A 12605-nucleotide genomic window follows, 5' to 3' on the forward strand; every position below is an offset into this window, starting at 1 on the left:
CAGTTAGCATGATATTCACTGGAGTTTAGAAGAGTAAGGTTCCTAGAAGCCTACAAAAGTCTAACGGGAGGAGACAGAGTGAATCCAAAATGGGTGGTCCTAATGAGTGGGGTGTCCAGAACCAGGGGTCACACTCTCAGGATACAAGGTCTCGTTTAGGACTGAGATGTGGAGACCTGGAGCCTGTGGTATTGTCTGCTACAGAAAAGGATTGAGGCTGAAACACTGAATGTTTTCACGAAGGGGCTCGATACAGCTGTTTGGGCTGAAGGGACAGGAGAGAGTGGGGAGAGAGCGGGAACAGCGAGTTGGTTTATCAGCCATGGTCTTACTGAGTGGCAGACCAGGCTCGAAGGGCCGAATGGCCTGCTTCTATTTTCGAGGTTGCTGAGTCATGGTTTTTCCAACTGCCTGTGGTTTGGCGCCGGGTTAGAGGGTGAGCTGAACATGGTCTGGTATCTGTTTTAGGATATGAGGTAGACCTCGAGTAGACAGGCAGTTGAGTGCATCCTGTAGAATATTCCCAAAGGAAGGCCAATATTGACTACAGTTGCCCAGATTTGGAAGCCGTAAAAACTTTCTTCAAGACCGTTAGCAAAATGCGGTCGAGCCCCAAAAGCCGGCATGATCCAGAACTAAGGAGAGAAAGTCAAAATTTCAAAATCCTGCTAAACCTCAGATAAAGAAGTCAAGGACAGTCAGCCCCCTCATCAATCTCTCTCTCTCTCTCTCTCTAACCCATTGTAACCTGCATCCTTACATTACTGCAGATAAAACTCAAATTAATGGATTTCCTTCAGGAAGCAACTTGCATTTATACAGCCTTTTCAAAATCATAAAACGTCCCAAAGAGCCAATCAGATGCACAGAGACAGCAAGCCACTGAAGGATACCAGAGTGAGGTCAAGTTTGACCAGAGAGGGTGCTGAAGGGAATCAGAGAGAGGGAGTGAAGCAGAGAGGTTTAGGGACGGAATTCCACAGCTCCGGAACTCTGAGAGTTGAAGGAAGGTTTGCTGGTAGAGGGGTGAGGGAAGTGGGAAATGGATTAGAGGTTCAGATTTCAAATGCTGCAGAGACCTTGGAAGATATTAGAGAGACATGGAGGGATGAGGCCATGTTGAAAATACATGCAAACCAGGAACGAGAGGAGACCATTGAGCCCTTTGACCCCGCTCTGCTATTCAATATGAGCATGGCTGATCTGATTGGAACCTTAATTCGCATTCCCATTTTCCCTGAGAATCTTTCAGCTCCTTGTGTATCAAGATCTATTCCACCTCTATCTTACAAATATCAAGGACACAGGAAAGAGTTCAAAAGATTCATGACCCTCTGCCTAATCTCGATTGTAAATGGGCAGTCCCTGGTTTTTTAATAGGTGACTCCTAGTTCTAGATCCTCCCAGAAGAGCAAACCTCCTCTCCACATCCACCTGTCACATCTAACTCTTCCAACCTCCAGCAGGTACAAGAGTAGTCACTTCAACCTTTCTGCGCGTATTTGTCTAATAAACCTTCTCTGAACTATTTCCAACGCATTAACATCCCTCAATACGTACACTGACCAATGCTGTACACAGGATTCCAGACACAGTCTCAGCAACACCCTGCATAACTGAAGCATATCCTCCCTACTCCTGCATCCAATTCCCCTCACATTAACCACAACCTTCCTGATTACTTGCTGCACCTGCACATGAACCTCCTGTGATTCATGCACCAGGATAAACCTGTTTGAATCTCAGAACGTTATGGTCTTTTAACCTCTCACCATTTAGATAATATGCTTCTTTTTCCATTCTTTCTGCCAGCGTGGGCCATATTTCCCAGATGCCCATGTGGTACTCCATTTGCCAGATCTTTGCCCATTCACGAACCTATCCACATCCTTTTGCAGGTTCCTTCAGTCCTCTTCACTACACGGGTTTCCAACCATTCTTGGTGTCATCAGCACACTTAACTCCATACCTTCAATTACCTCATCATTCCTGGAAATTGTAAAGAGTTCAGGCCCCAGCACCAGTATCTGTGCCACGCCACTCTTCATAGCTCACTCATCTGAAAAAGACCCATTTATTCCGACTCTCTGCTTCCTGTTAGCTGGCCAATCTTTTGTCCATGCTAATATGTTACACATGACCTTTTAATTTCTCTAATAACCTCTGATGTAATACCGAGGCATAAGCCCTTCCTGAAGAAGGGCTTATGCCCGAAACGTCGATTCTCCTGTTCCCTGGATGCTGCCTGACCTGCTGCGCTTTTCCAGCAACACATTTCCAGCTCTGATGTAATACCTTCTGGAATGCCTTCTGGAATTCTAAATGCAAGATATTGGCTAATCCCTATTTATCAACAACACAAGTTTCTTTGTCAAAGGACTCCAATAAACCAGTTAAATGTGATTTTCCTTTGACGAAACCATGATGACTTTGCCAGATTTACTCGAGTCTTTCGGTGTAGTCTTGTATATTAGCTTCAAGTGTTTCCCTATGATGGACATTAAGCTAACTGGCCTGGAGCTTCCTGCTTTCTGTCTCCTTCCCCTTTTATATGAATAACTTCCATTTGCTACCTTCAATCGAATTGAATATTTTCTGCATCAACTGTCTCAGGAGCTTCATCTTAAAAGACCGGAGAGATCCATCAGACACAGGCACTTGGCAGCTCCAGTAATTTACCTTCTCTGGTCATTGTGAATTTGTTGCTCCCTCACTTTCATTTTCTGATTTATTGCTGCTTCTGGAATGTTACAGAAGAGTACAGCTGACCCTTTAGCCCACCATATCTGTGCCGACCATGATGCTATTCTAATCTAATCCCATTTGCCTCTACATGGTCCATATCCCTATATTCTCTGCCTGTTTATGTCTCTGCTGAAATGTCATCATAAACATTGCTATCGCATCTGCTTCTAACCAGCCCCCCAGCAAGCACATTCCAGCCACCTACCATTTTCTCTGCAGAAAAAACTTACCTCACACATCTCCCTTGAACTTTCCCCTCTCACCTTAAACCTATGCCCCCTAATATTTAACATTTCCACTCTGGGAAAAATACTCTGACTATCCACCTTCTCATCATTTTTTATACATCTAACAGGTCATCCCTCAGCCTCCAACACTATGTGTAAACAATCCAAGTTTGTCCAACCCCTCTAATCCTGGCAATATCCTGGTTAAACCCTGTCTGAAGCTTCTGCATCCTTCCCATAGCGTGGTGACCAGAACTGCAGGCAATAGTGATGACTGTTAAATAATACATCTTCAATTCATCAGCCATTTCCCAATTTTCCATGAATAACTCCCCAGACTCACTTTCCAAAGTGATCAATACCTTATCGTGTTACCTCACAAATCAGTTTGTGTCTTTTTCATCGAGTTCCATGGTGGGTTTCTGTGTAATGGAGTCATTAGCTACAATCACAGAGTTTTCCCAGTAACCATCCTGGTCCCATAAACACAGTGGAAACATGAGAGTTTTAAAGTATATAGACCTCATGGTGGCTTGCATAGAATCTGACAGAGACCTGGAATGCGTCGTAGAGATGATCACAGATTTGTTGCTCATTGATTGGTGGACTCAGTTACTTTGGCCCTCTCAGTGAGATATGTGCAGTCCATCGCCCCCTGCAGTTGGGGGCAGGCAGCTACGTTACTGAACCTTACCGTCTGGGCCTTAGCACTGACCCCATCACTGGGGAAACGAGATGAAGTGATCTGGCATAAATGGCTCACAATCTTGATACATTTGTGGGTGGTCTATTGAGAGATCCCGGAGGGGCTCCCCCAGTGGCTCCCTGGAATGAGCCAGTCACATAACAGTCCAACAGCAACAGGGAAAGAATGGCCACCCATTTCATGGTTTGCAGCATCAGGCACAGCTCAGTTACTGTATCCTGGGACATCCACAGCCAGTGCTGACATTGTCCCTCGTTCAGCAGAAGGAAATAGCCCTGAGGATAAAAGCCTCTGACCTTCCAGTGCCTCCAGCACCTCCTGAGGGGCCCTTCAGCAAAGACCCCTTCATGTTGAGGCTGCTCAGGTTCTGCTGGAGGTTACTGCCATTCTGGGCTTGCTGCTGCATTACAGTGAGAGATGCTAGTGCAATGCAAAGTGTAGCATGGCCTTGCAGATATAGACTGTAAATGGATCAGTGCCATGATGGTGCAGTGAGGCTGGCACATGGTGGATGCCAGTGTCCATGGACATGGAGTATGCATGCGCGATCCCTGCTCATGGAACAGACCCTGAGACATTGGTCTTGATGTCCAAGATGGCGACCTAAGAAGCAAGTGGCAACCTGGAGTCTTTGATCTTGGGGATTCTGAGCAAGCGTCCTATGTGGTAGGTGGTGGAATGGGAGGCTGCAGGTCAATGAGGTATGGTTTATTAAGCTGTTAACAAATGATAATCCATGTTAATCAGCATCTCGCCACTCACCAGTGAGAATTCCGTCTCTATATCCAACATGTATTTGGAAATTGGGACTCTTTGCTCTTGACATTGAGGAGGTCCTCTTTGAACATCTTGCCTGATTTTTCAAAATTCCTTGCCATGACTGATATCATTCAGGGCCTGGGAAATTTTCTCCCCTTGCATTTCAAATATTTGTAGAAACTCTGACCATCTCTTTTTATATTTCTAACTGACTTTCTCTTATATTCTAATTCTTCCCTATTGTCATTTTTGCTGTTATTGGGTCATAGAGCCATACAGCATAGAAACAGACCCTTCCAACCAGTCCATGCTGAACATAATCAAAAACTAAACTAGTCCCACTCTGCCTGCTCCTGGCCCATATCCCTCCAACCCTTTCCTATTCATGTGCTTATCTAAATGTCCTTTAAATGTTCTAATTGTACCCAGATCCACCACTTCCTCAGGAGGTTCAATGTATGTGAACTTCCCTCTGTGTTAAAAATTTGCTCCTCATGTCTTTTTAAAATCTCTGTCGTCACACTTTAAAAATGTGCCCCTTTGTCATGAAATCCCCCACTCTTGGAAAAACACAGCCACATTAACTCTATCTATATGCCTCATTATTTTATAAACTTCTCTAAGGTCACCTCTGAGCCACCTATGCTCCAGTGACAAAGTTCTTTATATTCGGTCTAGTTTCTGACCTGCAATCTGTCTTTTCATGATTCTAAGCTTTTGCTTTAAGTTTCAAATTACTTTTAACCTTTCCAACTAACCACAGATGGTGGATGGTTCCCTTTGAATTGTCCTTACTTGTTCGAATGTATTTATTCTGTATTTCTGAACAATCCCTTTAAAATAAGCCTCTGTATCTTTATTGAATTATTCTTTAGAACATTTAATTTTGTTAGTTTTGCTTTCATGCCTTAGTAATAAGCCTTATTTAGGTTTAACATACTCATCTTGGACCTACTCTTCTCTCCCTCAAAGCAAAATTTTAATTGTGTTATCACTCCTCCTACCGAGAGGCACCTTCTCTGTGAGATCATTAATTAATTCTATCTCATTATACAATATTAGCTGGAGTGCAGCTTGCTCACTGGTCAGTCCCAGAATGGGATGTCCTCAGAAATTAAAATCCCCTGATTATTGCTATATCTTTCTGATAAGCTCCCATAATTTCTTCCTTTATACCCCATGCCACCCCTCACTGGGGTAACATGCTGGAAATCAAGTCTCACTAACCCCAGAGTCTTCACAAAAGTTACAATTTTATATCAATGTGCATAAAGTCCCTATTGTACCTGACAGACTCAGGTTGACAGACTGTATGGACCAGGTTTCTGTATGAACCAGAAACTATTACAAATAAATAGATTTTAGCTACAGTAATGAAAAGGATTGATGAGGACAGAGCAGTAGATGTGATCTATATGGACTTCAGTAAGGCGTTCGACAAGGTTCCCCATGGGAGACTGATTAGCAAGGTTAGATCTCATGGAATACAGGGAGAACTAGCCATTTGGATACAGAACTGGCTCAAAGGTAGAAGACAGAGGGTGGTGGTGGAGGGTTGTTTTTCAGACTGGAGGCCTGTGACCAGTGGAGTGCCACAAGGATCGGTGCTGGGTCCTCTACTTTTTGTCATTTACATAAATGATTTGGATGCGAGCATAAGAGGTACAGTTAGTAAGTTTGCAGATGACACCAAAATTGGAGGTGTTGTGGACAGTCAAGAATTTTACCTCAAAGTACAGTGGAATCTTGATGAGATGGGCCAATGGGCTGAGGAGAGGCAGATGGAGTTTAACTTAGATAAATGTGAAGTGCTGCATTTTGGAAAGGCAAATCAGGGCAGGACCGATACAGTTAATGGTAAGGTCCTGGGGAGTTTTTAAATTCATTTTGTGGGATTTGAGCATCGCTGGCCAGCATTTATTACCCCGCCCCTAGTTGCCCTTGAGAAAGTGGTGGTGAGCTGCCTTCTTGAACCACTACGTCGACCTGCTGTGGGTTGACCCACAATGCCATTAGGGAGGGAATTCCAGGATTTTGACCCAGTGACAGTGAAGGAACACCAACATATTTCCAAGTCAGGATTGTGAGTGGCTTGAAGGGGAACTCAAAGGTGATGGTGTTTCTACATGCCTGCCACCCTGTCCTTCTAGATGGAAGTGGTTGTGGGCTTGAAAGGTGCTGTCTGAAGATCTTTGGTGAAGTTCTGCAGTGCATCTTGGAGACAGCACACACTGCTGCTACTGAGCATCAGAGGTGGAGGGAGTGGATGCTTGTGGATACAGTGCCAATCAAGCGGGCTGCTTTGTCATGGATGGTATTATACAATAGAATTAGTACACTGTGGAAACAGGCCATTCGGCCTAACAAGTCCACACCGACCCTCCAAAGACCATCCCACCAAGATCCATTCCCCTAATTTTCCTCTGACTAATGCACATAACCTACACATCCCTGAACACTACGGGCAATTTAGCATGGCCAATTCACCTAACCTGCACATCCATGGATTGTGGGAGGAAACTGGAGCACCCGGAGGAAACCTACACAGACACGAGGAGAATGTGCAAACTCCACACAGACTGTCACCCGAGGCTGGAATTGAACCCGGGACTCTGGCGCTGTGAGGCAGCAGTGCTAACCAGTGTTGTTGAGGCTGTACTCATCCAGGCAAATGTGGAGTATTCCATCACATTCCTGACTTGTGCCTTGTCAAGATGTGGACAGGCTTTGGGGAGTCAGGAGGTGAGTTATTTGCCTCAGTATTCCTTACCTCAGAAGTGTCCTTGTAGCCACTGCATTGTGCAATCATCAGTGAACATCCCCACTTCTGACCTTACAATGGAGGGAAGGTCATTGATGAAGCAGCTATAGATGGTTGGGCCTAAGACACTACCCTGAGGAACTCCTGCAGAGATGTCCTGGGACTGAGATGATTGACTTCCAAAAACAATGACCATCTTCCTATATGTCAGGTCTGACTCTAACCAGCTGAGAGTTTGCCCTCTGATACACATTGATTCCAGCTTTGCTAGGCTCCTTGATGCCACACTCGGTTGAATGTAGCCTTGACTTCAAAGGGCTGTCCCTCTCCTCTCCCCTCTGGAATTCAGCTGCACTGACCATGTTTGAACAGAGGCTGTAATGGGGTCAAGGAGCTGTGTGACCCTGGTGAAACCCAAACCGGACATCACTGAGCAGGTTATTGCTGAGCAGGTGCTGCTTGATAGCACTGTTGATGATATCTTCATTTTAGTGATGTTTGAGAGTAGACTGATGGGACGGTAATTGAGTGTTGTTGCACAATAGAGACCTTAGAGTTCAGTTTCTTAGCTCCTTGAAAGTAAAGTTGCAGGTCGGCAGGACAGTGAAGAAGGCCATTGGTATGCTTGTCTTTATTGGTTGGTACATTGTGTTGCAGCTGTACAGGATATTGGTTAGGCCGCCTTTGGAATACTGCGTTCAGTTCTGGTCTCCCTGCAATAGGAAGTATGTTGTGAAGCTTGAAAGGGTTCAGAAAAGATTTACAAGAATGTTGCCAGGGTTTGAGCTAAAGAGAGAGGCTGAATAGGCTGGGGCTGATTTCTCTGGAGCGTCAGAGGCTGAGCGTTGACCTGATAGAGATTTATAAAATCATAAGGGGCATGGAGAGGATGAATAACCAAGGTCTTTTCCCCAGGGTAGCAGAGTCCAAAGCTAAAGGGCATAGGGTTAAGGTGAGAGGGAAAAGGTTTAAAAGGGACCTCAGGAGCAACGTTTTCACACAGAGGGTGGTGCATGTATGAAATGATCTGCCAGAGGAAGTGGTGGAGGCTGGTACAATTACACCATTTAAAAGACATATGGATGGTTTATGAATAGGAAGGGTTTGGAGGAATATGGACCGAATGCTTGTAAATGAGACCAGATTTAGTTAGGAAAACTGGTTGGCATAGAGGAGTTGGATCCAAAGGTCTATTTCCATGCTGTACAGCTCTATGACTCTAAGCCTCCACAGGTAAATTATTATGAACAGTTAATGTATAGCTACTGGTTAAAATGGTAACTACTTCATATACTCACTGTCCTATCCCTGTATCAGACCAATATAGATGACAAGGCATTGGTGTTATGGCTGGAGGGAGAAAAGCCGTGAGAAGGCAGTTTAATGGTCCCTGTTGACAGGGGTCACTGAGTTGATCCTTTTGGTTTGTCAGGAAAGTGCTCCTCAATATTCCTATCCGAGGATTTTCACTTGATGGAGGAGGCACAGAGCAACTGGTTCACAACTTATAAAGTCTCTGACTTATTGGTTAAAAGCAGCAGCTGATAGTAACTGGTGAGAGAAAATAAATTGGTTTCTTCAGCCCCTTTGGGTATTTTCTACTTCAGAGAGCCATACCACCTCCCCTTCTGGATGTCCAAAGGCTTCTGGTCATATCATGGTTGGTCAGTAAGCTAGGAGCCATTGTATCACTGTTAGCAGGCAGTCATTGTCATACACAGCTAGTCACAACTCCACAACCGAGTCAGCTGCTAACATCAGCCAAATCTCACTTTGCACGCACACTCAGTGCCAGCCTGTTTGCAACCAACCGCACCCACTGCTTCAACAAAGTGGCAGTGTAAACACCACTCACAATGAATTCCACTAACTTGCTTTTAAAAGCTGCAGCAACCTCTCCCATAATTCCTGTTTTTTAAAACATATCTTTGCCCATTTCAGTTCACAAGCATGAACACGAAAAAATCAAAAGATACAGTCTTTCCATCCATCATACAAATGTACTTCCTGTTAAGAGGAGTGCACATCACAACTTTGATGTATCATTTCTAACCAAACACTTCCTGTTTTCCAGAGTTTAGGTAATCCATTTCTACAGTGCTAATCCCATCATTAATGAACAGAGCCATCCCTCTACCTTTCCCTACCTTCCCGTCCTTCCTAAATGTCCTGTACCCTTCAGTAACTAGAACTCCCTTCCCTAACAAAGCTACTAAGGGTCTACAGAAAACATCACAGCCAAGGCTGATCGATCTTATTTGGGTAAGGCATATTGAATCAAAGATTGAGGAGTTGGATCAGTCATGACCTTGTTAAATTGCGAATTGGCTGGAAGGGCTGACTGGCCTCTCCCTGGCCTTGTGTTCCTCTAAATCTATGTTGAAAAGGAGGAGACACTGGAAAGGGCTCAAACATTTCATTCAGATAGCTGTGCTTCAGAGACACCCCCATCAAAAACAAATTGACCAGTCACTCATCTCAATGACCACTCATCTTAATAATCACTTATAAGATGTTGCTAACTCTTAGCCTGTCAGCTCTATGACAGTGACCACACTTTGGAAGCAAAGTCATTGATTCTCTTGATGTTGTAAAAAGCTCAAGCACTCAAACTTACAATGACATTGGACAAGAGTAAAAATGCAGACACCTCCTTCAGGATCCGTCGTTTGGAGCTGAGCCTGTTGGCAGGGACAGAGAGCTGATCTTCCTGAGTTTGGGATGTACTCTCCAGGTGGCTTGAACCAGTTTCTTGATGAACAGTGATTCCGGTTGGGTTGGAGCTAGTTTGGGAAAGGGGATTCTGGATGCAAAATTCCATGGCATCCCTAGCGAGACAATGGGTACTATTCACAATGGCAAGACCCTCACTGTTAGAATTCCTGACATCAGGGTGACTCCCCTCTGCAAATGGTTTCCTACTTAAACCTTCAGTGATGAAGGCGTTCTGCAGAATGTGTTGGGAGATGGTGAGGACAGAGAAGAGCAGGTTCAGGGCACTCAGCAGCCCGAAGGGTTGGATAGATACAATCGCCACCAGGCTGAAGTAGGAGATCAGAAACTGGCCCAACGCTGCCCAAAGCAAGAGTGCCAAGTCCAGATGCCTGGCTGGGCTCTTGTCACTGTTACTGCCCCTTCGGTCAAATCGGTGCACGCAGCAGCCCACCAAGGCAACGATGGTGGTCAGAGCAAGAGCCACAATGTTAAAGAGGTAGTAAGCAGTCAGAGCCCAGCTCTCTCCTCCTTCATCCGTCACTTCCACCTCGTAGAGAATGAAGATTGCCAGACCAATCAGGATCTCAGCAGTCCCAAGGCTTGGGCCGAGCAAGAGGCCATGGAAATGGAGTTGGTGATGGGCCAGATGCTCCTGTTCCCCGATCGACCTGCCCACGTTCTTCCACATCACACCAAGCATGGTGGAGGCGAACAGACTGTACTCAATGTTGAAAGGGTATAAGTAGTAATAACCAGTCTGGAAGATGAGGCAGATATTGGTGGAGCAGAGACATCCCTCATCCACAACACCTTAAAGAGCAAAAGGAGACATTGTTTTCAGTAAACAGCTTCTGTATTCACAGAGGAGAGAAGAAGCTGTGGTTTTCAGTCGGGGGTTAAGGTTCTAGAATGCGTTAAGAATAAGAAGAAGGAGTTATTTGACATTTTAACAGGCATACGGGTGCACAAATCCCCAGGGCTGGATGAGATGTATCCCAGGCTGCTATGGGAGGCAAGGGAGGAAATTGCTGGGGCCCTGGCAGAGTTTTTAAATATTTCACTGGTCACAGGTGAAGTGCTGGATGACTGGAGGATAGCTAATGTGGTCCTTTGTTCAAGGAGAGCAGCAGGGATAGGCCAGGGGGTTACAGACCTGTTAGTCTGACATCAGTGGGAATTATGGGAAAGCATTCTGAAGGACAGGATTAATCAATACTTGGAAAGGTAGGACTCAATCAGGTATAGTCAGTACAGATTTGTTAGAGGGAGATCCAGTCTGACAAATTGACTTTTTTGAAAAGGTGACTAAATATGATGATGAGGATATGTAGTTGATATGGTTTACATAGTCTCAGTAAGGCTTTTGACAAGGTCCCACATGGAAGGCTGATCCCAAAGGTAAGAGCCAATGGGATCCAAGGCAAATTGGCAAACTGAATTCAAAATTAGCTTGCAGATAGGAGGCAAAGGGTAATGGTGAAGGGTTATGTACCACAGAGTTTAGTGCTGGGACCCATGCTGTTTGTTATGTATATTAATAACGTGGATGTGAATGTAGAAAGTATACTTAGTAATTTTGCAAATGTAATAAAAATTGATGATGTTGATAACAAGGAGGATGGTCTCAGGCTACAATCTGATATTGATCAGCTGGTAAATTGGGTAGACAAATGGCAGATGGAATTCAATCTGGACAAGTGTGACATATTTTGGGAGGTTTAGTAAAGGCAGGAAATACACAAGGAGTGGTAGGTGCCTGTGGAGTACTGAGGAACAAAGGGACCTTGGTGTACAAGTTCACCGATCCCTGAAAGTGCCAGCGCAGTCAGACGGGCAGGTGAAAATTGCATGTAGGATGTTTGCCTTCATTAGCTGGGGCATAGAATATTGGAGCAAGGAAGTTTTGTTCCCACTTCATAAAACACTGGTGAGGCCACGGTTGGAACACTATGTGCAATTCTCGGAAGGACGTAATTGTATTGGTGAGCATGCAGAGGAGATTCACCAGCATGTTGTCTGGGATGGCAAGTCTCCGCTATGAGGAGAAACTGGATCAGCTGGGTTTGTTTTCCTCGGAGCAGAGGGAATACTGATTGAAGTATAAAACTTACGAGAGGCACAGACAGGGTAGATTGTGAGAATCTCATCCCCATGTCTAAGACCAGAGGGTATAGGTTTAAGGGGAGGGACAAGTGGTTTGGAAGAGATCTGAGAGAGTTTCTTCACCCAGACAGTGGTAGAAATATAGAACGTGCTGTCCGAGAGGATGCAGGATGCAGGTACTTTCACAATATTTCAGAATCATCTGGATAAATAGTTAAAATATCAGGTCATGGACCAAGTGAGGGTCAATGAGATGAGTGATTATTTTTTATTAGTTTACAGGATGAGGGCGTCGCTGTCTAGGCACCATTTATTGCCCAGTGAGCAGTTACATGACAAACACATTGCTGTGCATCTGGAGTCATGTGTAGGCTGGACTGGGTAAGGATGGCAGATCCTTTCCTGAAAGGATCTGCCATCCTTGGGCGGCACGGTGGCACAGTGGTTAGCACTGCTGCCTCACAGCACCGGAGACCCGGGTTCAATTCCCGACTCAGGCGACTGACTGTGTGGAGTTTGCACCTTCTCCCCGTGTCTGCGTGGGTTTCCTCCGGGTGCTCCGGTTTCCTCCCACAGTCCAAAGATGTGC

General features: G+C 45.1%; 1 protein-coding gene across 1 annotated transcript in view; it reads right to left on the reverse strand.

The window, feature by feature from the left end:
• Positions 1-464: 464 nt before the first annotated feature.
• The window catches only part of LOC122562335 (proton channel OTOP2-like), a 44703-nt gene continuing 32562 nt past the window's right edge, over positions 465-12605 (reverse strand). The window contains exons 3-4 of the mRNA XM_043715211.1: positions 9816-10723; positions 465-635 (exon numbers count right to left, since the gene is read on the reverse strand). Coding sequence (XP_043571146.1) covers positions 465-635; positions 9816-10723 — 1079 coding nt within the window. The remainder of the gene's footprint in view (positions 636-9815; positions 10724-12605) is intronic.

This window comes from Chiloscyllium plagiosum, chromosome 24 (genome assembly GCF_004010195.1).
Source record: "Chiloscyllium plagiosum isolate BGI_BamShark_2017 chromosome 24, ASM401019v2, whole genome shotgun sequence".
In the NCBI taxonomy this organism is placed as follows: Eukaryota; Metazoa; Chordata; class Chondrichthyes; order Orectolobiformes; family Hemiscylliidae; genus Chiloscyllium; species Chiloscyllium plagiosum.